At 45.6% G+C, this 26,226-nt stretch overlaps 1 protein-coding gene across 2 annotated transcripts in view; it reads left to right on the top strand.

The window, feature by feature from the left end:
* Nucleotides 1-26,226, top strand: part of PRKCB (protein kinase C beta) — a 235,831-nt gene that overhangs the window by 182,799 nt on the left and 26,806 nt on the right. For both annotated transcript variants that reach the window (XM_065412808.1, XM_065412807.1), the window contains exons 10-15: nt 231-404; nt 5,181-5,272; nt 7,527-7,589; nt 10,725-10,863; nt 18,736-18,816; nt 19,122-19,229. In XM_065412808.1, coding sequence (XP_065268880.1) covers nt 231-404; nt 5,181-5,272; nt 7,527-7,589; nt 10,725-10,863; nt 18,736-18,816; nt 19,122-19,229 — 657 coding nt within the window. The remainder of the gene's footprint in view (nt 1-230; nt 405-5,180; nt 5,273-7,526; nt 7,590-10,724; nt 10,864-18,735; nt 18,817-19,121; nt 19,230-26,226) is intronic.

Genomic DNA, 26,226 nt, shown 5'->3' with positions numbered 1-26,226 from the left:
AGTGTCTCTGTACCCCAATTCCCCATCTGTGACATGAGGATAAAAGTATTAAACTACCTCACCGTGTTGTTGGGAGGGTAAGTATTTCCGAGATGCTCACACACCGTGGTAATGGGAGCCATAGCCAAATAAACAAGCCCTAGGTGGATCTCCTGGCATCTGTGAGGACAAAGTAGAAACGTAGCCCGGGCACAGGCACAGCATAAGCAATTCTCCCGTTTCCCGCACAGGTCATGCTCTCGGAAAGAAAAGGCACCGATGAGCTCTATGCCGTTAAGATCCTGAAGAAGGATGTCGTTATTCAGGACGACGACGTGGAGTGCACGATGGTTGAGAAGCGAGTGCTGGCTCTGGCTGGGAAGCCTCCATTCCTAACACAGCTTCACTCCTGCTTTCAAACAATGGTAAGTGGGCAACCCTTACATTGCCATCAGCCCTGTGCAACATGCCCCTCAGAGAGGCCTTGTGTAACTGAGGGGTTTGTATCCAATGCGAACGTTAGTGGGGTGAGTCCCCCCCCAGGCACCATGGACTCTAGACCAGCTCGGGGTGCTGTGAAGGGGAAGAGGCTCCAGTCACTTCAGGGCAGGGGTGGCAGGTAGAGACCTGCCCCTAAGATGCCTCATCATCCGAATCCAAGGAGAAGGGAATCCCCACCCCCATCCACCACCCCAAGTTCTTCCCAAGCCTCGGGTGATCCTGAGACATTGCAGTGTGCTCTGAAGCACTATAGAAATGCCTGTAAGTAAATATATGAATTAAATATGTGGCCAGATTTTCAGCCCCCTTTGAGCCTGCCTCTGATTTCACACTGCGCTCTTTGCGCACCCAAAGAACCGTACTTGGAAAAGTGCTCGCGTACGTTTCCCTCTTGCCAACCTTTCATGCACCAAACACTTCCTCTGGGTGTGCACGTTCAAACATGGAGCCTCAGGCTGGGAACCTGGCAAATTTATCAGCCAGCCCTTGATTGAATTAGACCTGGTCCTTAAGCCTTTCAGAAAGACCCTTGTCTAGGGTTTGAGTTACAGTCCAGGTAGCAAAATACCACTTTTGTCAGTATTCGCTGCTTGGAATTAAGAAGCTGAGCAGATGGTGAAACCTAATAAGAAATCCAGAAATTTCCAATTGAAATAGGCATCTTATTAACTTCTGCAAATAATAAATAGCATTTTTTTAAAGCCGTCTGTGGCCAGCTGTTGAACAACTTGTAAATGAAAACGCCCAGGTATTTGTCAGCAGGAGCAGGGAACAGTAATCGGTATAGTCTGCTAGACGGACGCCAGTGGAGTTGGAGAGGATTACACTTTAATATTATCCCAGCAATTGGATTTCCCAAACACATTCAGTGTATTTAAAGTGTGTGGCCCAGCTTTGCAGAACAGTAATCAAAATATGGCAGGGGAAGCTCTTTCAAACACCATCTTTGTGGCATCTGAAGTGAGTCAGTGCAGGATTATTTCTAGGAGACCTACAGTAGCTAAATAGTAATCATGTTTGTAATGTAATCAAAATGTGTAGCAGAGTGTATTATCAAATGCAAGCACAAGCCCTCTGATTTCTCGGAGCACAGTCCAAAGCACAGTTCCCAGCCTGCGCTGTTAGTTCAATTGACTACTAAAGGGAAAAAAAAATCTCAAATCCACCTCTCAAAGAATGAGAGAATTATTGTTCAGGCATCACAGGGGGAAATTTTGCACCCTCAGCTAAAAGCCTGTGGGCTCCAGCTAATCTGGAAAAAGGCATCTTTATAATCCCAGAGGCACGGCCAGCATAGGCCAGTCCTCAAGGACTGCTGTTAACTGCCCATCAAGCGTAAAGGCACCTCTTGTTCCCATGTGGGCCAGGACGGAGATGAGCGCTTCCATCATAGTAAGCGATAATAATGGGTATTGTCCGGCCTTTGCCTCCACGTTGCAGTGTGAAGCAAGGCAGGAGAAATGGTAAATAAAATCAGCAGAATAAAGGGACCCAAATAAACCCAAAGAATCCCATTGTTCCTGACTCAGCTGTTGGGTGAGAGAGGGGCATGCATGTTTTATCAGAATCCTAGATAAGTCTGGGCATGCACTGATTGAACGTCGATGGAAAATGCTGAGGATCAGAGTCGCTTTTCCTAGCTGGCGATGCAGCTTTCTGTTCCAGCCTGCAGTCAGGCCAGCCATCTGGCTTCTCTTTCTCTATATCTATATAAAAGAAAGAAGCTGTATCTCTATATCTATCTATACACTTTTTTAAAGCACAAACATTGTTTTCCTCCAAAGTGAAGGAAGCTGAAGGCCTGTTTTTTAGTACTGGCTTGGCTGTATCGAGTAGCCACCTTTTTAATGTTCTTCCCCATTGATGTTGATTGATACTTTTTAGATAACCGTTCTGAAGATGTGCAATATTGTCTGACATTCCAGTTATTATACAAGTGTGATTGTGCTTTCAGAATGTGAGTTCCCTCCACTGCACATGTCCGTGTGCACATGTATGGAGGGGCATGTGCAAATCGTCCAGACATCAGATGGGTCTAAACCTATTTTAGATGCTTGTAATGTCATGTTTTATGTCGCCTGCTCACATTTGCATACCTTCTGCTTTCCTTGCTTTTGTAGTCCTGGGAGCAGGGCAAGGTTTATTTCAAGGAGAAATGCAGAGAGAGCAAGGGAAACAATGGGTGAAATATTTCACATTATTGTAGGCCAGGAATCAAAAGCCCCCTCTCAAGTTTTGGTTGCTGAATGACCACTGTATCTGGCTGCTCCTTTATACTCAAAAATCATCTCTGCAGCCTATTATTTCCCGGACGCTTGTTTTATCCTTGGAGATGTCTGCTGCCCTGCTATGGAGGAGTGCACACTCCTGCTTTGGATTGTGTTGAACTTCCCTTTGTTCATCTTCAGTTGGGTGTGTGTTTGTGATTGGGGGGGGGGGGGGTGAAGGGCCAGCGTGAGTGCAGCCCACACACACACACACACACACACACACACACACACACACACACACTGGATGAGGTACTCACTGGGTACCAGAAGATTGACCTGTTACTGCCTCTCTTGCTGAAGCAAAGGCTCCAGCTCTTTGTGGCAGGAGTGAGGTGTATCCACCTGGCCAGGGGACCTTTCCCCCCCACCCCCTTGTGCCTGTAACTGGATGATGTCACAAGCCCTGTTCCTCAGCCACGATAAAAAATACCCCAAGTCTTGGATGCAGCCCAGTGCGCTCCTCCATGAAATACACCTGCGTGCCCCACTCCCCTCCCTGCAATTTGTGCGTGTGGGTGGGTGGGTGTGTCCCTGCCCCACCCGCTGGAGGGGAAGAGCCCTGCTCTGTGTGTCTGAGTGCGTGCTAGGGTGACCAGATAGCAAGTGTGAAAAACTGGGACACTTTTTGTTGGGGGTGGGAGATATAGTTGCCTAGGTAAGACACAACCCCTAATATTGAGACCGTCCCAATAATATCAGGATGTCGGGTCACCCTGGTGTGTGCTACTTGAGGGACGAGCCCTGCTCTATGTGTGGAACCTGTCGACCTGTGGAACTCTGTGCCAGATGATGTTGTAAAGGCCAAGACAATAACAGGGTTCAAAGAAGAACTAGATAAATTCAGGGAGAATAGGTCCATCAATGGCTATTAGCCAGGATAGGTAGGGATTCTGTTTGCCAGATTTTTCAGATGGATGTGTGCGCCCAGCCAAGTGGGAAAGAGGGGTGGTGACACAGTGTATTGGGGGATACATTTTATGAAGGGTTAGTGTGTGTTATAAGCATGTTACAGACACAAGCAGCATGCGTTAGAGCTAGCTATAAGCACACCCAGCAGTAGGGGTTTGAAATGATAAGCAACCTTTTGACCTGTCTGACTCTCTAACAATCGATTTACCAGTTATTAAAACATCTACTAATTTATTAACCCTTTATAAAGGTCCCTTGAATACAGAATGTAACTGGAGAGAGTGTAGGCTGAATATCGGCTCTGCAGAAAGTGACATTCAGGGAGGATGAGGTCAGTGCAGCTTCCTTTTGGTTCACCTGATAGACCTGCTGTTTGTGGGCCAGGAGGCTGCTAATTGAAATCTCTGCTGCAGCAAGGTGTTTGATGGATGGACACGTACAAGCGCGAACACACCCTGTGTCTGGTCCTGCAATGGCAGGTTTTCTGGCTGTGTAAGTGCACTAAGGGTTTGGCCACCATTTGGCAAATGCAAGAAGATTCAAGGGAGGCATCCAGGCGGATGTGAACATTGCAGATGCCTCTTCTGGAGCTCTAGCTTTGGATTCTCCATTAGCTGAACGTTCTTGTGTAAAAGCTGCTGGCATATCAGTACTGCAAAAATATCAAGCGATCCAGGATCCTGAATGCGGCCGACAAATGTGTCTTGAGATAAGAGATGAAAAAAGAAAACCCTGATGTCAAAAAACCTGAGTGTAAATTGCTAACAGAGTTCCAAATAGAGCAAGTGTGTGTCATTTATCCACAAACTGCAGTGCCTTGTGCTGACGGACTACAGCTCTCCCTTTGTTAATGCGAGTTGTGTATGCAGAGTGGTTGAGTGGGGCAATAGCCCCATGGATGTGGCTGCTCCCTAACCTGGCTGGGGATTTTTTTATTTAAAATGAAGATTTGGAAGGGGAGAGGGGGCAGGGGACCCCAGACTAGTCAGTAGTTCATTGGTTAAGATAATGAGCTGGGATGTGGGAGGGCACAGGTCCAAGTGCCCTAACCACTCGGCCATTGGCTATTCTGGTCGCTCACTTGCACACGTCTTGCAAAATATTTCAAAAGGGCTCATTTTTCTTCCAGGGCAGGCAAAACCAAATTGCAAAACCTCCATTTTTTCCCCCCCTGGCAAAACGCAATTCTTTTTCTTCGGCCAGTCCTACTCCACCCCTACCTGCCTTACAGGCCAAAGCTTGCAACTGTCCCCGAGGATCAGAGAATGGGCTCCACACACTTAGGAATCTGTCTGGTTACCTTACATGCATCACGCAGACCCAAGCTTTGCCTGCATCGTGTTGGAGGATGGGCACCAGGAATGACAACGATATGCTATATATAGATTGTCGAAGGCACAAGTGGCACTTCTACGGGGAGTTAGGTGGCTGTGAATATCTACCCCTAATCTTCAACCTCACTACATTCCCTGCTCTTGTGATTCTGCTGCTGTTCTTAATTTTCATGTTCTTTTCTTTTAGGATCGCTTATATTTTGTGATGGAATACGTGAATGGCGGGGACTTAATGTATCAGATCCAACAGGTTGGCAGGTTTAAAGAGCCCCATGCTGTGTAAGTTCAATAGCCAGTGTTAACATTCATCCTTTGGGGTGGGGGGGGGGGGGAGTATTTCATGGGTCTGTGGAGTGTATCTGCGGGTTTAGGATACATGGTTCAATGTTCATGGTTTTGAGGGAGGAGACATGCAGAACGGGAGGGTGAGCAGAGGGACAGCAGGAATGCAAAGATGAAATGTTCCCGATCCAGCCCGATGGTCAGAAGTAATTGCAGAGAGCAGGTTTTATTGCCTCTTGGGCCTGAAAAAGCACCAGGGAGTGCTTACAAATTTCTCTCTAATTCAGTGTTTTGAGAGGCTGCAAATGGGATAGGTGACCATCTCTTGCTGGCAGTCAGAGGGCTGCTGATCCTGGGCCTCAGCCTCGGCCGGCTGTTGGCCTGAGTGCGTCCGAGAGCTGCAGAACTTCTTACAGAGCAAGGAGATTTCACACGTGTGTGTCCCAGGCCAGCCCATCTGTTGCCCAGACTGGAACCCCTCAGCGGGGAAATCTACACTGATGAATCTCATGTCTAAAAAGAGGCTCCCCTTGGGTTTGATTTTAAGCTACAGCATAACGTGTCACTGGCACGGCGTTGCCTTGTGCTCTTGTCTCTGCCTTTCCTTTGCCAGCAGTGCTGGTCACCAGGAAGTTTGTGGGTGAGCAGGAATTCCTTCTGCAATTAGCACTCTCCTAAACAGCCTGCTGCATCTGCTAGATGAGCTCAGCCCAGGGTTCCTGATCCCACCAATGGGGGTTTTCAAGTCTGTGGTTTCTAGTCATGATCCCGTAAGGAGGAGCAGAGTGGACGACACCCTCGGAGCAAACAGCGTGCCTTCCCATCGGGAATAGGCTGTGCTCAGTGGGTGGTGTCTGATGTGCGTCTGGGTCAAGAATCTCAAAAAGGGGTTCTGTAGTTACACCCCTAAGCCCACACGTAGACACGTCAATCAGTGGCCTGAATCTCAAATGTGCTGAGCATGCAGCAGTTCCTGTTGACTCCAGTGGGAGACGCTGCGCACTTTTGGAAAGCAGACCATCTTACGTACGTGCTTAAATATGGACTCAGGAGCCTAACTTTAGTTCTCCATTGTGTTTAAAACCTTGGCCCTAGATCATCACATACAAGGAGATTTCAAAGGCCTTCTAAGGAGAGTTCTCCATGTCCCCCCATTTCGGCAATCCTTGAGCCACATCTCCATCCAGAGACCCCTGCATAGTGCTTCTCTCTGGCTAGCCAGCCGAGGTCCTCTGAGGGCAACACAAGGGGCTCCTTTGTATGGAGGTGAAGATGCTGTCTGCGCAGCCCTCCCCCCAGCCTGGGGGCCACAATTGGATTCCCTCAGTTTTGATCCATTGACTAAGCAACTGTGCTGTGAGGTGTTTAAGCAGTGAAGCTGTTCTGTCGAGTGGAACAAGCCTTTCCATGGACCGTCTTGAGAGAGAGCAGCAGCCGTGTGCTTTGGGGTCCGCAATGGAAAGTGGTTTTAAGGTGATTTCATGCTGGTAAAAGGTACCAGATCGGGAGCCCTGGAGGCTCCCTAGAAGTTATAGATTTAGTAGAGCGCAGGCTGCAGGAATGGGAGCTTCCCCTCGCGCCGCCATGGAGACATGCCTCAATCCTGCCCTGCGGGGGCCATCCCTAGACATACAAGAAGAACAATCAGTCTTTGGCTGCTTTACTGCAGCTGCCAGCCAGGTGCTGATCAGTGGCTTTGGCACCTGCTGACTGTAATCTGGGCTGAGGATAACAAAATGTTTCACAAACCCACCAAATCCGCTTTTTTTTTTTTTAAAAACAGCCTCTCCAGATCTAGGCTGGGTTTAAAGCTTTCCAAGGGACGCTGTATAGTTCAGGCACAGTCCTGTGAGCACAGAATATTCTTTAACAGACGTTACCACTGGTTTCTTTATCTTCTTGGCCTCCCCATGGTGACATGTAATTTTGTGTGTCATGTTCAATCACCCCATAGTAACGAACGGTCATAGATCTTGGCTCCTTTATTTTAAAAATGGAGATCTATGTAATCAGAAGTGACAGCCCCACACTAGCCCACAGCAACCTGGTCGTGTTATTACCCGATCTGTGGCAGAGGGGAAGCTATGTCACTCTTGCATGATACTTGTCCAGTGTTTTTCCAGTGCGCTTGCCTTTATCTTTTTGGGATGTAGGCCCAGTGTGTTTCATTTTGTGTAATTAGATTTGAAAGCTTTTCATTTTAATTTATCCGCTTTAATTATCAGTATTCCTGTTAAATCTTTAATTTCAGATTCTATGCAGCAGAAATTGCTATTGGCCTATTCTTCCTACAAAGCAAAGGCATCGTTTATCGGTAGGTGAACATATTCTCCCTCTCTCCCCTTCTAAAGAACTGGTGCAAAAATATGAGCCTGTTTATTACAATGATTGGACTTTGTGCTTAGGGTTCAAAGAGTCTCTCTTGTGTCAGCTAAGTGACCTAGTAATCAGCACAGCAGTCCACTGGGGCTGCAGCCCATTGCAGTGTCATGGAGCACAGTTTGGCAGCTGTCCGGGGGGTATACATGCACTGAATAGAACTGGAGGCCTGTTAATGTTAGGGTACGTGTATACTTACCTCCGGGTTCGGCGGTAAGCAATCGATCTTCTGGGATCGATTTATCGCGTCTTGTCTAGACGCGATAAATCGATCCCGGAAGTGCTCGCCGACGACACCGGTACTCCTGCTCCACGAGAGGCGTACGCAGAGTCGACGGGGGAGCGTGCCTGCCACGTGTGGACCCACGGTAAGTACCTTGTAGTTCGAACTAAGATACTTCGACTTCAGCTACGTTATTCACATAGCTGAAGTTGCGTATCTTAGTTCGAACTGGGGGGTTAGTGTGGACCAGCCCTTAGTGCTTTGAGAGCATGATTTTCTTTTACCCCAGTTTTGTAGGGAAGAGAGCTCATAAAAGTGGTTCTGATTTTTTTTCCTGCCTCCCTGTTTTACATTTCTGTTTGGGCAACATAGATCACAGCTGGTGGGTTGGATGAATTGTGAGATGTGTATTTTACTAGGGAGCGTTGTTTTCTCATCTTTGAGACTTTGTGAGTGCTTATGAGTGGTTTGTCCTGAGACTTGCAGTTATAAACCTGGCACTTACCGTTCCAATGCTTGCAATGTGAGTTACAACATTCTAGGTTAGCTAGATTACTGGCAGGCCTGGACAGCACTCCGAGGCTTCTGGCCAGGCACTGAAACTAGCCATCGCTCTTTCACATGCTGGAGTCTCCACAAGGCCCAAGGTAAAGCAGAACATCCTTAATGAATGTCAGATGTCATTAACTGCCCGTGAAGGAGAATGCTGACTGCACTAGTGTAGTCATGAGTTACTGAACACTGCTCCAAAGACGAAAGCAGTCGGGACAACCAGACATGAGGGACATTTTTTTTTATTTTATTTTTTTGCCATTGGCTGTTGCAGAGAGACATTGTAAGTTCACTAGTACTTTGTGCTGCTTCTCCCTATAAAATTGAATGCAGCCTTTTGTTTATCTGTCCTTGCCCAATCCAAATTCTAAGCAGCATTGCCATAGTTAGTGAAGTCCAACAAAAAGTGAGGAACTGTAAATTGTGCTATTCCCGCTATTGCACTTTCACTTAATTGACCAATTTGTCCAACTGAGGAAGTGCTTAAAGTATAATTTTGCATATGAAATGATCTTGGCTCCAAATAGCTAAATATAATTTCTCTATGAAGTGTGTTGCAATACTGAATGTTGAATTGTCCATCCCAAACCTTTACACTCCTCTTTTGGTGTCCCTTTCCATGTCACTGCAGGATTAACAGTCTTACTCCTGGTCTCCCCGTCACTCTGTGCTCCCCAAACGTTTTTGTGATTACACCAGGGAAACCAGCTCATGATATCTTTGTTCCTTCCGAGTTGAGTCATGATACATGGTTTCAGTTAACTGGGGAATTTGTAGTCCAGAGCTCTTGTATTATCTCTTCCCCATAATTCTGGTGCATTCACTCAGTCAGAGGCGGGATGAACCTTTGTACATGTACCAGAGGCTCTGCCACTGTGACTCAAGTTAGTAGATGAAATGTATGCATGATTATGTTTATGCTGGAGGCCAGTTGGCTGCTGGGTGAGAAGCCAAAGAGGGAGAGGAGTTTAGATGCTGCTACTAAAATATTAGCTGGAGGGAAATCAAGGAGGGGCAAAGGGTTTATTTCCACCCTAACTACTGGTTATTTTCCAGCCTTCCTTTTCCAGTAGACCCTACTGTAGCTTGTGTTAGAAGCGAATATGGGTAACTTGCGTTAGAATAGCGGATCCAGAGCATATGACAGAGGTATTGTGAAAAGGGGCAACCAAACCATGAACTTAAACAAAAACACCTTTACAGAAACTCAGGTGATTGTCTGCCTACTACAGTAGTTCTTCTCCTGGTTGGAGGCTCTGGGCTAGATCTTTAGCTAGCCTAACTCTCCATAGCTCTATGAAGTCAATGGAGCTATGCCTGTTTACATGAGATGAGAATCTGGCCCTGTCTATCAAGCTGGTTAACATTAACTTCATGATGTGCCCTCAACTTCAGCTCTACGGTGTATGATTTCCATTACCCTGTTAAAGAGATTTGCAGCCTTGGGCACAACTTCGTAAATCTTGATAGCAGATGGCAATTGACTCAGAGTTCACAGTTTGCACCATGACAAACATACCACTAGGTTACCGGTCTGATGGCCTTGCTGTACCCTGTGGACAGAGATACAGCACACACGCCCTTACCCCAAACAGAGACCTTTGGCTTATTGTACAGGACATAAACAAGAAAATAATAACACAGACCACATAGCTGCTTGGTAATTACATGGGGAGCTACTTCTACTTGAAATACTGAACGTTCACTGAAAGACTACCCTCCAGTTCTTTTTTTTAGTGTAACCCCCTGGCCGCATTGTAGCCGACACTGGAGAACTGAGCCAGGCATCTCCAGAGCTGAAGGCATGAGTCTCTACAGCTTGAGCTGAGAGGTGTAGCAGACTCGTATCTTCTGCGGGTCAGGCACAGAGGCCTGTTGTGTTACATTAGGAAGAGAAGTTGAGATAACGCTAGAACCTTTTCTGACTTGGTACCATCTACCTTTAGGTTACATGTGAACTCCAAATACACTCTGAGGTGCATAGAAATTAAAGATGAAAAATGATCTATTAAGTCAATCTCCCTGCTAGTGCAAGATTGTTCTGTACAGTATATTTTCCAGTGTGTTGTCCAGCCTGGCGTTTATGTGGAATAGACATTTAAAAACTTGGGCGCCGGTATGCCTAGATTTCATTCTGAATCATTATCCCCAGGACGTCTTCCTACAAAGGGTGTATGTGTGAGGGAGAGCCCTTTGCCTGAATGAGCTTGGATGCAGGAGGTCTGTTGGCTTTCTTTACTACATCCTTTCAGTTTGACCCTTTTGTGTAACAGTTATTTTACTGTCCTGCTGTAGAGACCTAAAGCTTGACAACGTGATGCTAGATAACGAAGGGCACATAAAGATCGCGGACTTCGGCATGTGTAAGGAGAACATCTGGGATGGAGCAACTACCAAGACCTTTTGCGGCACTCCCGACTACATTGCGCCCGAGGTGAGGGAATGAGATGTGCAGCAGCAGAGGCTCCTAGGCGATGGGTTTTCAAGGATAAAAATATCTTATGGAAATGTGTATTTCATAAAACACCTTTTGCTTCTGTAACCAAGGTTTGAATGGATACAGGCAGAGAAAACACAATAGCTTCAGTGGCTTTTGTCACTCAACAGATGCATTGAATGGCTTTTGTCATAAGCCCTCCGACAATAATTGTCAGTTGACAGCATTTCCTTCAGCGATGCCTGTGTGACTGAGTCTGGAGGTGGCTTGAGTTTTTTCAAACCAGAGATAAGGGCGATCCCTTTAGGACCAGCTGGAGAACGCTGGGCACTGGAGCTAACTGGGAATTTTCCATTGGAATGATTTTGCAACAGAACATGCAGTTTCTACAAAGTTGAAATTTTCGGTGGAAAAATTGATTTTTTTTTCTATTTGGAAATTCAAAATAAAATATTTCATTTAGGATTGGTTTGACCTGATTTGGAATATTTCATTTTTTTTAACAGACCCAAAATGATTTGTTTCAAATGACTTCAATAAAACGTAAACTACACTTTCCTATTATGACACATTGCCTTATGGGAGCTGTAGTTCTACCCTCTTCTCTCCAAAAGGAGGGGCTCCCAGTAGGATTACATCTACCATAAGGCAATGTGCAGATTTCATTCTGCCCAAGCTGTGTGGTGCATCAGGGCAGTCACATGACTCTGGATACATTGTGGGAAATGTCCTCAGGCCAGAAGCATTGTGAAGGCATTGTGCTCCCAAACTACAGCTCCCATAAGGCAATGGGTTACCATAAGAAAATACAGTTTAATGTTGAAATGACTCAAAACAAAGCATTTTTGTGTCATTTCAAAAAACTGAAATAAAACATTTTGATTTCGGGAAAGTCTAAGTGTTTTGTTTGGATCAAAAATATTTCAGCACTTCAAAGTCAATTTTTTTTTTTCAGAATTCCCATTACAAGGAAAATTTCTGCTTCCCGTCTCGTAGCGGGACGCATGCCTGTGTTGGAATGTCAGAATTCCCGGCAGGAAAGCAATTCTCCGTTTTGCTCAGCTCCCACAGGGGCCCATCGCTGTGTCTGCCAGGCTGTGGCAGCTGGGCTTTGTCACCCAGGACTGTACTGAACATTCATTCACTTAAATGTTCCTGTGATCTGTGCTGCTTCTCCCACTGATCCCAGCATTACTACTATGTGTGCCTACCTGCAGCAAGGAAGCCAAAGGCCTGGCAGTCAAAGCTAATGTCTGAGCATCAATCCACCCACTTCCTTCCCAGCTCTCTGTGACCTGCACGCAAGGAGTTGCCTCCGTTCTCTGCTCTCATTCCAGCTTTTCAGTGCCCTCTTCCAGCTGCTGGGTGGTGGAAAGAGGGTGAGGGAAGGCAGCAAGGAGAAATCCTTTACTGCAAAGACCCTGCTCACAACTTTAAAGGGTTCCGGCCAGACAGGAGGGAACCAGCGGGAAGATTCTCTCCCGCTCCCTCAAACCACCTTCTCAAGGGCTCAGCTCGGGTTGTTGGCCCCGAATCAATCCCCTTCCTCTAGACACAGAGGGCTGTTGCCAGCTCCATTTCCTTGCAGCACGACTGGGTCTCTGTGCCTGTTGGCCAGCCAGCTTGAGGGCTCTGGACAGAGACCCAGCAAACACCATAGCCCCCTTAGTAAGCTATGTTCTGCTGGCCTCCCTGGTTTTCTGGCTTGGGGATCAGTACCTGGGGTGCAGTCTCTGCCCCTTCCCTGGCAGCCCAGTTTGTTCCCCATCATCATTCCCCCTCCATCCCAGTGGAATGTGGTGTCTAGTGGAGTCACTTTTGTTGCTGGGGATATGGGCACTCACCTGCCTATGAATGTGGTCTGGATCTCTCTGCACCCCTTGTCCTGCACCCTCGGAGTTCTTCTCCCCACACCCAGACTCCCTCTCACTGGGGTGGGGCAGCAGGGTTCCTCTGACTCGGGGGGCCTCTCCTTCTCCATCTTCCCCTCCTCATGTACGCTCTCCTGCTGGGATCTGGGGGCAAGGCTACTCTGTCTCCAGGCCATACTCCTTTCCCAGTACCATTCCTCGTAGGGACCTGTCTCTGTCCTGATTCCCTAGCAATTCTGCGTCTGTGTGTGCAAGAGCGATCCCTGTTCCCATGTCCAAATCTTCCATGGAGAGCCCGCTCACCATCATCCCAGCCCTGGGGACGTGTGCCCTACCCATTCAGTCACAGCTAAGAGCCAGTAGTCTGTTACAGCAGCAGTGCTGCAGCACGTAGGTTGACAGTTCAAGACTGCCTGAGACCTTTCTAGTGAATACGCTCTGACCAGGGAGGCAGGTTCCCCTTCCTAATGGCTCCCTCCTGTACGTCAAGGAACCTGGTACAGGAATCTGCAGGACGGCTCAATAGCCACGTCAGTCCATAAGGCCTTGCCTCACTCAGGGAGGCCGACAAGGACTTTGTCCCTTTCGCAGCTTTGGCTCAGGGTGCAGGCGTATGGAAGCCAAGAGGCTTTTGGCCTTCACAGGGTCCAGTTCGCAAGGTGTTAAATGTGCAGAAATTCTCCCCTTCATTAGGTCTGGGGAATTCCTGCCTTCCCCGGGTTCTTCCTATTCTACAAGGCCCCGGGATAAGTGCGCTCTCAAAGCAATACCTCCCTCCTTGTTATGGGGCTACTCTGAGCAGCCTCTCGGGGGGGGGCGGGGGCATTCAGAAGCTCCCAATCTGTGATTCTACACCCATGGTCCTGGGAACCCTATTACATTGTCTCCGTCTAGCCAGCCCACTGGTGCTACTTTGCAGCCACCTGTCTAGGTGACAGCTCCCTTTGTTCTGCTCTTTTGTTCGGTTGGGTCTGCCTCTTGATTTGGCTGCTGTCCAAGTACTCGCAGAAATGCTGAGTCCTCATTGCCAGTCTTTGCCAGGTGGGGAATCCGTATGTTGTGTTTTCTTACCTGGGTGGTGGAGTCATTTCTGCTCCCCCGACCCCTTGAGTGCAGAAATCAAGAGTCAATGATCTTTGCCCTCTTAGATCGTGGTTTCCTCATGATTGGACAAGGCTCCATCTCTCACCCTCTCCTGGGATTCTCACTGGAGCTCACATTTGGAGCAGACTGGTCTCAGAGGGCAGAAGCGTCTGTTTCTGAAATCTGTAAGGTGGCCACCTGGTCCTCATCTTTATTTGGCCTGACCTGTTGGATCTGCCCTCGTTTGCTGATCCTTTGTTGTCCATTAGGGCTTCCAGGACTTCTGTAAGGTAAAGCACCTCCATCCGCTCACTGCTTGCAACATCCATTGTTTGTAAATGGTGTCACTGGATTGGATGGGAAAAGAGGAACGTCCGACAAGGGAAAACTACTCACCAGTAGGTCTTCTGGCTGTAGTCAGCCCTTCTCCCATCCCAGCCTTGATGGAGGGTTATCTCCCTGTCTTTGTACTGGAAGTCTCTAGTTGGACTGCAAGTGGGTGGGCAGCGTATCACTGGCCTTGCCTGGCAGATCAGGTTCCTCGTTGCATCTCATAGAGAGAACTATGACAAACGGAATTACCAGTGACTAATATTCCCTTATTAAAATAATCCTGAGACTCCCCATCCTGTTACTCGCAATGAGAGGCTGCAGGTGTGTTCTGAAATAACTTCATAGCAATGTCTCCAAACTGTTCAATATCTTAATGCTTGTGTCAGCTTATTACTTTAACAACTGATGGCATTGTGTGTGACATATTATGCTTAAAGTACCGCCTGGGGGCATGTTAGCCATTTATTTAAGGTAGCCAATGTTGCGGTTGCTCGTAAATACCTGTCCCCTTAAAAAAAACAAAAAACAAAGAAATTTTCTTACATTCTGCCTGAATGCTCAGCAATGAAACATTAGTATTTATCCATTGAAACATTTTAAGGAAATAAATCCCCTTCAGATGTATGTCAGATTATGTCCCAGTATTCTAAACTACTTTGTGTTTCGTCTCAGCCAGGGAGATAGTTAATTACTAGCCCAAATGTGTATTATGTAGCCTCTGTGTATTAAGAGTAATAGCTCTGTTGCTGTGGGTGATTAATACTCCTTCAAAGCAGGACAAATGACCACGTCCTTTGGTAGTCAACTGAGCATTATCACGTAAACACTTATTTTCCTTGGTTTAGTTTGTTTTTTCAATAGAAAAGCAGAGAATGGGAAATTAGGATGCAAATTGCTAATGGATTTAGGAATATTATTATTATTTACCCCTTTGATAGTGCTCTTTACCTGTCGATCTCAAGGAAGGAAGTAAATTTATCCCCATTTCATAAATGGGGAAACTATGCACATGCACTTGGCCAACATCACACAGCTGTTCCGTAGCAGAGCCAAGATTAGAACCCAAATTCCAGGGCAGTTCACTCTCCATTAGGCTCTGCTGCCTTCCATGAAGAAGCTGAAAATGTTTTATGCTGCTATGGCCTCAAGTTAGAAACATCCTGTGACTTGATTGACCCATTTGCTGGGACTCTGTTATAAGGTACAAGTCACCCTGGTACCTAAGGGACTGCAGTGAGTATGAATGACTATCACTGGTACAGTTTCCTGTGAAGAGAGAGTGCTCTTTAGTGGTTGTTTTTTCTGATGTTTCCTACCAGGTTTTTTTGTTTGGTTGTTTTATTTAATATTTTTTACTCTTAGAGGACTTTGGTGTGAGCAGTTCACCCCTGAATTTCCCAGAGCATTGGCAAATCACCAAAAACCAAGTGAAAGGAACACTAAGTGAACTAGAAGTCAAGGCAATTCAGAGCTGACACTCAGGGTCAGATCTGAGTAGTTCAGCAACACTGAAAGGAAGAGGAACAGACCCCGATTCAACAAGCTATGTGCCTGATTTTAAGCACACTCCTCAGGTATTTATAATCAGGCACGTGTGTAACTACTTTGCTGAATCAGGACCCATGTGAAGTTAAGGACAGCATATCCGCTCTGATCTTTAAACTTAACTGAATGTCATTGCTTTTGTAGGTTTAAAGTAGGCTGTTGTTAGGTCATTTGATGAGGCCTGTGATTTAAAGACTGAAAACACCTTATTTTCCTGATGGGGCAGTAATGGATCATGGTAAGAGGCCATAATCAGGCTCTGTGTCGTACACCAGAGAGGTAACTTTGGAACGGTTCTGATCTATTAGGCCGATAGGATTGGTCATGTATTGTTTATCTGAACCCTGCCCCATGAGCCTCTTGTATGTAGCCGGGTCCTTTCCAAACTGTCGGAAGAGAGAAGCTCTTGTTATACCTGCTCCATTTCATGGCTGTAATCAAATGCAAATGGCTGTTTGCATTATGGAAGATTGACAGAGTAATCTGAAAAATAACCAGTTGCCTTTTGTTCTTTGGGGATGTTGTTCTCTGAGGGAGGGGGAGGTGGAATGTGCCAGGGTTTTCTCTTCATGTGGGAGAGAAATGGGGCTCCATGTGGGCTCAGATGTCTGTCTGTGCGTATCAGATTGCAGGATCGGGGCCTCAGTCAAATGTGGGGGGTGGGGAGGTGGGAACAGAAAGAAAAACCTCTTGGAGTTGAACTGAATCACGTGTGTGTATATTTTACTGTGATTAGCATGTGATTTGCATTCATATTTGAATATATGAATCTATTCAGAATAGAATTCTGTAATTAGGATGAATAAATTGTGTAATTGTTCTGCGTTAAGTAACAGATGGCACAGCCTAAGGCCTGTCAAACTCTGTACGCTGAAACGATGCCCAGCAGCAGCAGCTAAGCAAATAAACTGGGGCTTGAAAGAGCCCTTCAGAACACCGATTCGCTCTTTGCCGAAGCCGGGTTTCTTAGATTCAGTTTCCAGCCTGGTTATAACTGTGTGTGTGCATGCGCTTCCTGCTTCCCCTTTGATCATTGGTACCCAAGACTAGAGTGACCTCCTCATTTGAAAATGGGAAAATAAAATGACAGAAACATGGACTCTCCCAGACTCCCCCATATGCACCGTCATTCAGACAGCTGGACCGGCTGACTCAGTAGCTTGGTAGAACAAACGGTGTTCCTCCTTCTCTCCTTCACTCTCAGGAGGGCTGATTGCTGGAGTAGTTACTTTCCTTAAATAGCTGGGAAATCAAAACACATGCTAGTAGCACCACAGTTGGGCTGGAAATGTCCCGGTTGTGCAGCGGGATTGTACATTAGCTTTTTCTATGATGAAGACACACAATCTATGCTGGTGTGTCTAAATTGTCCTTTCATGTGGGCAAGGTACTTTGTTCATTTGGGGCTCAATCACACAAGCCAATGAGTATTCTGACCTTGATCCAGCAAAGCCCTTAGATCATGTGCGTAAATTTAAGTACATGAGCAATCCCATTGACTGTGATAGCCTGGGCCCTTATTCAAGATACTGTGAAGCGACTTAGGAGGTTCACAATCTTGAAACAAGTCTGAAGTCCGCTAGTGATCATGCAGATTGCTAATGGTTTGAGTACTGTGCAGGGACACGCATGTCTGGAAACAGTCTCTGGTCCGCTTCTAATGCAGGAATACATACCAGCAATGTCGGCATGCGTAAAGCATAAACTATGGTGCAATATAACTGCCTCTACTTTGGAAGAATGTAAAGTGGAGAAGGCTTATTTAGGTAAAGTGGGACTTTCTCATGGTCTGGTCGGTTTTTCTCCACTGAACAACTTTGCTATCTAAGTGGAGTTTCTCTGGAAGCAGAATTGTAACTTAAACCTTGGGATGCACCGGAACAATTTTTGAGCTTTCAATTTATTTCACTAGAAGGAGAGTTTCTCTGTGCCAGACATTACTCCAGTTGGTTTCAGTTGTACTCTGCCCTGACTGGTGGCTGTTCATGACTTAGGAGAAATTAAACCAAGCTGTGTGCGAAGCTGGTAAATGATCTTGCTGATTTCACGGCAAGGTTGTATAGACTGTGATTTCACAGCCACAAGTTTTCACAAAAAGAGCCATGCAAACAAATGTGAAATGTCATGTTTTGAGACAAGCAATTGACCCTTATTCCAATGAAATTTTGACTCTTGAAATTTCAAAACTGTAATGGCTTTCAATTGAAAATTGTATTATATCCATTTTAACTCCAAAATGGTCAGATTTGTAAGCAAATGTGATGCTGCACAGTTGTGGGAGCTTTTTTTTCTTTTTCTTTTTCTTTTTTATTTTCTGGAAGTTTGAACTATTTTATGAAATAAAAATGCAATCTAATAGCTTCAAATGTTGAGATTTTTAATTACTAAAATTTCATAAGCCCTTTTGAAAGATATACCTCTACTGAATATACCTAGAGGGCCAAATTCTGTACGATTACTCCAGAGCAACTGTAGAGAAATCAGTGGAATTAATCCAGTTTTACACCACTGTGAATGAGAGTAGAATTTGGCCTAATGTTTCTAACTGAAACAACGTTGTATCTGTAGTGATGAATCGGGGGGGAGGGAGACCCTACAGTTGTGAGCAAACCTGATCACTCTGATCATATCATTGTTCTCTCTTGTCACGCATTGACTTTTCAGGCAATATCTCAATTTACCTGGCTTCTTAGAGCTGAAGCTCATAGCAGGCTGTATTTAAGACACCATGTGTTCTGCATTTAAAAAAAAAAAATACATGCTAGTTGAAAAATCAGAGTGAATGTTTTGTTTTTCCTGATGTCATACATATGCCATGTTAACAAGTGCTGTGCAATGCCTGACTTGCAAAGGTGCTGAATACCTGCTGTTACTGTCTATTTCAACAGCAGCTGCAAGTACTCATCACTTCTGAAAATCCGACCACAAATAAATATCCCTGTCCTTTTGACCTGGACCAAGGCTTGGAATTATTTCGCATTGTGCCACCAGGCTAATAATTGAAGCGTCGTAATCCTACTGTTTTTGTTGTTTTTAGATAATTGCTTATCAGCCCTATGGGAAGTCGGTGGATTGGTGGGCATTTGGAGTTCTGCTCTATGAAATGTTAGCTGGCCAGGTAATTGAATTTTCATTGATTCCCATGGGATTTTGTTCAATTCCATTGTGAGCAGCTGTTGAAGAGCAATTTGTTTTGTCACCAGCAAACATCGGGAGGGTGGGGGGCAGTGCTTTGTGCGGTGCTGGGGATCAAGCGTCGTGGATCACAGCCATGGGGAGAGGCTGCCAATCTGAAAGAGATCAGTCACGAAGCGCCCGGAGAAATGAAAGGTGCTGACTTCCTACCTGAAGATCATAAACACAAACGTTATTCCAAAAACAACGCTATGCCACTTAACCTGTCTTCTCTCGCTTCCTCCCTAGGCGCCCTTTGAAGGGGAAGATGAAGATGAACTTTTCCAGTCCATTATGGAGCACAACGTAGCCTATCCCAAATCCATGTCCAAGGAGGCCGTGGCAATCTGCAAAGGGGTAAGGGACAGCCCTGGCTTTTTGGAGGGGGCAAAGAACGTATGGCTTGGTTTTTATGCAGCGAGGTGCGGCGTTGCACATGCAGCTGCGTGCCTAATTCAGGGCGCGCTCCCTCCAGCTGCTGTCACACGTTGTGGGACCACCCATACAAATGGGCAATAATGGCACAGGCCACTGTTATTGGGCTCAATACAGGAGTAACGGGGTGACATTCCTTGGCCTCTTTTAGACAGGAAGTCAGACTAGATGACCCCATGGTCCGTTCTGGCCTTTAAAATCTAGGAGTAAGTGCACATGCCAAGTAGCTGTAAGATGGGCCGTCCTGCTTGCTTCCCCCTCAGGCGGTAATACTGCAGCCCCCCTGGAGATTTGCATCCGGTGGCCGCTCTCCGTGACCAAACGGTGGCGCTAACGTCTCTGCAGCCGGGGTGAAATCCTGCCAGGGAGGGTGCTGCCATGGATTTCAGTGGGATCCGTGTTCACGCTGGACAGGAAAGCATAAGGGTTCTAGGGGCTCACCTTTCCCTCGGAGGGCACTAGGCAGTGCTATGTATTTAGTGTCCAGTTGCCAGCCATTTTGAACACCTGCAGCAGAGAGATTGTGCCACTGTAACGTGTATCTTCCAGCCCACCCCTCCCACTGCTCAGGGTCAAAGATTGAGCACCCTTCCCCGTTCTGTGCAGGAGGGAGAACATGCCTCAGAAAGCAGCTGCTTTCCCCATCCCTTCGGCTTTATCCCTTCTTCCCTGGTGATTCACTGTGTATGGACAGTACAAAGAGGGGCCCTGGCGCCTCCCTGGGAAGAGGCAGGCTCTTATGCTGCTGCTCCCATCTGCCCAGTGCAGCATGGGCTGGGAGGGGCACAGGGGCCACATATCAAAGGGGAGCGTAGCATACAGCCCTACAAAGGCAAAGCCGTGCCAGTTCCTAGAGTAGGTCCCCCAGCCCTGGGGGGCTTAACAAGAAGATCCATTCAGATGTGGTGTGGGTGCCACAGGCTGTTTCCAGGCCAGCCTCTCCCGCACGGGGCCTCTCTGTTATTTCATGCCTGTCTCAAAGAGTTTTAAATACCTGTTGGCTTTTTGTCCCACGTCGTCATGCTGCTGCTGTCACTCCAGCAATGCTGGCGGGCGGTAGCACGGGGTCAGCACGTGTTGGTTTGAGCCCAGCTGTGCACCCCCGTCACGCCCTTTCCATCAGCCCTATCTGTGCCTTTTGGGCCAACAGTCCAAGCCAGTTTCCAGAGCTCTGCCCGTGTGCTGGCTCTGCTGTTGCTGCACAGCTCCCCTCTCTAGGCCAGGCCCTCTGATATTGGTAGGACCCTGTGGCAAGAGAAATAAAGGTAAAACACCGTCCTGTGCTTAATCGGTTTATTAATGGGCCTCCTCTCCTCTAAGCAGCTCCATCCCATTTAGAAGCAGGACCAAACTCTTTATTTTCATGGCTGTCTTAGGCCCGGTCTACACTACCACGTACTTCGGTATAACTTGCATCGCTCAGAGGTGTGACTAAGCCACCCCCTGAGTGACGTGAGTTACACCGACCTGAGCACCAGTGTGGACAGTGCTACCACTGCCTCTCGCGAAAGTGGATGTATTGTGCGGACAGGAGAGCTCTCTCCCATCGGCATAGAGTGTCTGCACCAGAGTGCGATGAAGCACTTCTCGGATAGCCCGTAGTGGGGGTACGTGGACGTCGAAGGGGATGACCTTGCAGCTGAGAATGTGGGGGTGCCACAGTCTCCAGGCAGCACTTGGGGTTTGGGCTTCTGGCCTTCCAATTAAGTGGGAGTGGTGGGGATGAAGTGTGGAAGCTGATAGCAGGCACCAGACTTAGGGCCATTTATCCAGAGACTCCTTTACCACACTGAGTGGCAGCAGGGGAAGTTCATGTATTTGTATTAGACATAAAACAATATCAGGGCCAGGATCTGGGAAACTTCATAATGATATTTCTAACTAATTTTAAGGTAGAAAGTAAGGCCAGAATCCTGCAAATTTAAGTGCCCGTATATGTATTTTGGAGGATCAAGGCCTAATTTTACCTTATCAAATGGCTTTTTAAATGAGACCCTGTATGGAGCAGTGTACTGAGTTGGGAGCCAGCCCTACAAAGACTTAAGTGCATGCCTAACTTTATTTGCACCCTAAGTGAACAAAGCACATTAGAGTCTTGATGTGGATGTTTATTATTCAGGTTTGACCCCATTCCTCAGTCAGCCAGAACTCAGCTGTAGTCCAAGCTCTCTGATCATTAGATTATTGTGTAGGGTGCCTGCTTTAGTTTTAAAAACTTTTTATTTATTTGTTATTTTAAAAATGTCAAGCTCTCTGTAACTCAGAAAGTAGCATTTGCACCTGTTAGTGGATAATGACACAACCTGTGATTAATTTCGCTGCAGCAGCATTGGGTAGCTCCCTTTCCCATTGCAGCAGGACTCATAGCATGTGTTACCAATGGGAAGTACTGGCTCTTTGGAGGGGAAAAGTTGAAGTGTTCCAGGTTTTAAGTGGGTCATAGGGAAGCGATTGTTTTCCAGGTCACTTGGCAGTCAATTTCAGTAAAAAGTAACAGTAAAGTCTGCATGTTAATTTAGAAGCCATCATATTAATCTGAGCGGGAGTTTCTGCCAACTTTCTGGTTTTTAGTGGGGGGAGGAGGAGGCTATTTCTCCAAGTCTGGCATTAATGAAGAGAGGAAGATGTTTTCTGGTGTTATGCTAAACATCATTTTCCCCACAGTGCTCCAGGGAGTAACACTGGCGAGTGATTAGAGATTGGAGCAGTGATAAATCTAGCTGTCTGCTTTATTTTCTGTCACATCAGTCAAAACCTGAATGCTGTAAATCGACAAGAAGAGACCATGATTAAAACATCTGCTGGGTATAGCTGTAATGGCTTTTCTCACTTCTGACAAATATGAAACTGCATGGAAGGAAATTTAACTATACATACAAGTCTGGTCTCCTTTGTAAATTCTTTCTTTTTTGTCTTGTGTACTTTGTGTAGACAACAAAGTGGTGGTTCGATACATATATTTTTCTGAACTAAAAAGATACGAGGGACATTGCATTTTTCTCCCATTATCCCCTGCTCCCCCACAAAAAAATGGACTGCAATTTTAAGAAGCCTCAGTAAGCTAAAAAGACAGACTTTGTCCAGACACATTAGAGGGGTCGGTATCTTCAAGTTAATGAGCATCTAAGTCTTGCTGCTTTTCCAGGAAAAAGTTTCATTAGCTAATATACAAAAACAACCCAGTATCAATTCAATGAAAAAAGCAATTGGAAAAAGCTCTGCATGTAAACATGAAAGGTTTGTATGTCTCAGCCAGGATTTCCAGGAACAATTGAAGGGGGATTTTGTTGTCCCTACACAATTTTAATCCTGTGTGCTAGTGCCAGTCATTATTTAGTGTAGTTGTAGATGTTGCTTTGGGAAGCCAGGAGATGGAAAGCAATGTGACACAGAAGGCTCTGTATCTGCATGAGCCAAATGGTAAATGTTCATCAGATGCACTCACTGGGAAACAAATGGGATACTTAACTGCGTCTTTGACTCTTCATTAAATGCCACTTACTAGATCAAATGTAATAGTGCTTTCCCTAGTAGAGTATCGAATGGGTCGGAGAGGGGGGTGTTTTAGGAGAAGAAATCTGGTGGGTTTGCGGTGGCGGGAGGGAAGGGGGAGGCAGACATAACAATTGGTTTTATTGTGCATAGCTTTCTTTGTGCAATCCATTCTTGCTAAAGAGACCAGAAATGCTGGTTCAGCTATCAAAAGCCAGCACTCATGCTGGGCAGGCTCCTGCCATCAGCCCTGTGTCCTAGATGAAATGACAGGTTGGCCTTCTATCCAGACTACCTGGCAGGTGACAACTAAAAATATACCCCATCTCTTTTTGAGGGACACATTCTTGTTTGTGACCCAACTGGTTTTCCTAAAGTCTGTATTTAATGGATCACGTGTGCACTAGAGCACTGGCATCAATATAAACTGTTTTCTTCCCATATGGAGACTTTTGAATGTGCCTGAACAAAGTCACTGTTTCCAGGTGAACAGATTGCCTGTGAATACCAGGTCCCTCTTGAATCTCTGTTGATAGCCATGGCATTTCCTGCCTTTGCTTCCTCAGTAAAATCTACAGGTATTTGGAATGGTATTTTCAATAGCTCAGATGCCTGGGGGAGGAAAACATCATATAATATATAACTAGCACATTGTTTAGATCATTTTAGTGGTGTAATAGACACATCAGGCTATTCCACATCCCACTACCCCTATGATCTATTGGTGACACGGATATTGAAGTAACACACAGTATCTGATATTTCCAATGGCATCTTTATCTTTTAATAACGTTGAAAAACTGATAAAATGTTTGTTTTTTTAATATATTTTGGGGGGGGTTGTTTTGGGGTTTTTAAGTTTTTTAACATCAGTTTTAAGTGACCCTGATAATATGGGAAGATTGCCCGGTAGGATATGTCATCGGGGTGATGTGTTTGTGCCAGGCTGCGGTGACATGCTGAATGCTGCATGATGTAACAGGCTACATGCAACTCACTAATGCTGCAAGTGACAGTTCACAGCATTCTGGTGACGGTCAAAATTTTCCAAATTTTGAATTCTCAATGACCTATTTTTTTTTGTCAAAAAATCAAATTTTGATGGGGAAATTTTCACCAGCTCTGGGACAGTCTGTCTGATCCTAATGCTATCTTTGCTTTCCTTTATGGCTGAGAGTTCAGCTCAGTTTCTATTGTCCCAGTTTACAGGGACACAAGTTATTGTGACCATGTTCCAACCATGAGAATCTGGGAAACATATAGATTGTGGCTTTCAGTGGTTTAGGCCTGTGGTTTTCTTTAAGTGAGGGTTCCCATCTTTTTGTTATCTCTTGGGATAACTGGCAGATTATGAAGACATTAGAGATGTTCTCAGTAGGTAATGAATAGGCAATGAACATATAGTGGAGACAAACCCAGCTTTCGGAACAAGACACCATGGTACACAATAACTCTGAGTGGTAATCTCCATTTTAGGGACATGTCTAGTATATGCAATGAAGTCAATATGTTGCATGCATGTCATGTGAGCCAGACACTGAATTTAGAGAGGGGCAAAGATCTGTTCAAGCATTTCCACCTCTCAGTGCAGGATAATCTGCTTTAAACAAAGCCCTCAAAGATGTAGCTCCCTTTGCATCTCCATTGGCTAATCCTATTATAACTTGAGAAGTTAAGGCCCCAGGTCAGCAAAACCCTTAGGTACTTGGTTAAGGACTTTGCTGCATTAGGACTTGAATCAGTAGAAGCTGACCACATAGTCAAGATACAAAATTATGTTTTTCCTAGACTACATAATTGCTGTTTGAATTAACTCTTGAAATGTACCATTGGCCTTGAATATGTATTGGTCTAATACAGTCCTCTTCATCTACAGTGATGTGTTATATTCACGGCATTAGTGTAGGGATTAAACCAACTTCTTCCTATTTAATACACACAATGCCAAATGATTCTCTTCTATAAGTCAGGAGAATCAATCTGTAGGCTTCATGGGCTTCTGTATAACAATAGCAGATGGTGCCTTCATGCTAACATGAAGAATAAAAGCACAAAAGGAAACTGGAAGATTTAATTTCTGAGTGCATGTATCAAAAATACAGAAGAATAACTGCATCACAATAAAGCCCTGTGCAGCAATGCAGACAGGTACATCAAGTAGAAAATTAATCTTTTATAATTCATTAGTCAAGGCAAGCTAGGGTGACCAGATGTCCCGATTTTTTTTATAGGGACAGTCCCGATTTTGGGGTCTTTTTCTTATATAGGCTCCTATTACCCCACCCCCGTCCCGATTTTTCACACTTGCTGTCTGGTCACCCTAAGGCAAGCTGTTCAGAATGTGGTGTGGATTTGTGTTAACTTTGGGAAATTGTGTGTTTAACAGGGAAATTTAAATTTAAATTGTGAAAATTTAAAGTTTAAATTTAAACTGTGTGTGTGTTTGTGTCTCTGTGTGTGTTTGAAACAACTACCACCAAAAAAACAGCAGGTAAACGGTAAGATTTTGGCTAGTAAAACCTAATTAGTAAATTAATGTAGGATATATTTACTGCTGTGTATGAGAAGCGGACTATAAAACAACAGTAGGTGCAATGGAACAGATGCTAGTTCAAATTTTAATGTGCACCTCTACAATAATCAAATTTCTCTCTTAAAACAAAGATCTACCTATGAGTTAACATCCAGGTCCCAATCTAGAGAAATTTTAGCTCCATCAACAATTTTCTGCTATCATGCATTGGAGAACGCCAGCTCCAGTAGACAATGCATGCAATACTCAGCATTCGGTCTTATACCGGCTGTGGAAGCACAACAATTATTTACATCAGTTATTAGAACTACAAAAAATCCACTCAGTGAAATTGAAAATTCTCTCCCTAATTCTTCAATGTTAAATCCTCTTGTGTGAGGAGAGAGATAAGGGAAGTCAGGGGACTGTCGTGTAGGGAGGAGCAATGCTGAAAGGTGAGCAAGATTTCCATACAAACCCAAGTAGGCGTTGAAAAACAGACATTTTGGCATTTAAATTGTGACCATCAGATTTTTGTCAAATCTGAACTAGAAGCAGATCCCGCTGGTTTCCAAGTGAGATGCCGTATTTCTGCCATTCTGCCTCCACAGGATCTGATCCAAGTCAGTGGGAGCTGAGTAGGCTCATAGGTCTTCAGAGGAGTCACGTGGCTGACACGTGTCTTGTTTCTAATTCAACATTTGAAGTGACTCATCCTGCTTGGCATTTTCACTGCTGAATTTTATATGTAGGAGTCCCAGTGCTTGATGTTTCAGCCGAGGCCCTGGTCGTGCCAACACACACGTGCTTAACTTCACTACCATGAGGAGTCCCATTGACTTCAGTGAAGCGAAACATGTGCATAAGAGTCTCCAGGATCAGGCCCAAGAAAGAACACCACCACCACCACCACCC

This window comes from Emys orbicularis, chromosome 10, assembly GCF_028017835.1.
Source record: "Emys orbicularis isolate rEmyOrb1 chromosome 10, rEmyOrb1.hap1, whole genome shotgun sequence".
In the NCBI taxonomy this organism is placed as follows: Eukaryota; Metazoa; Chordata; order Testudines; family Emydidae; genus Emys; species Emys orbicularis.
This window is presented reverse-complemented; position numbering and strand designations above follow the sequence as displayed.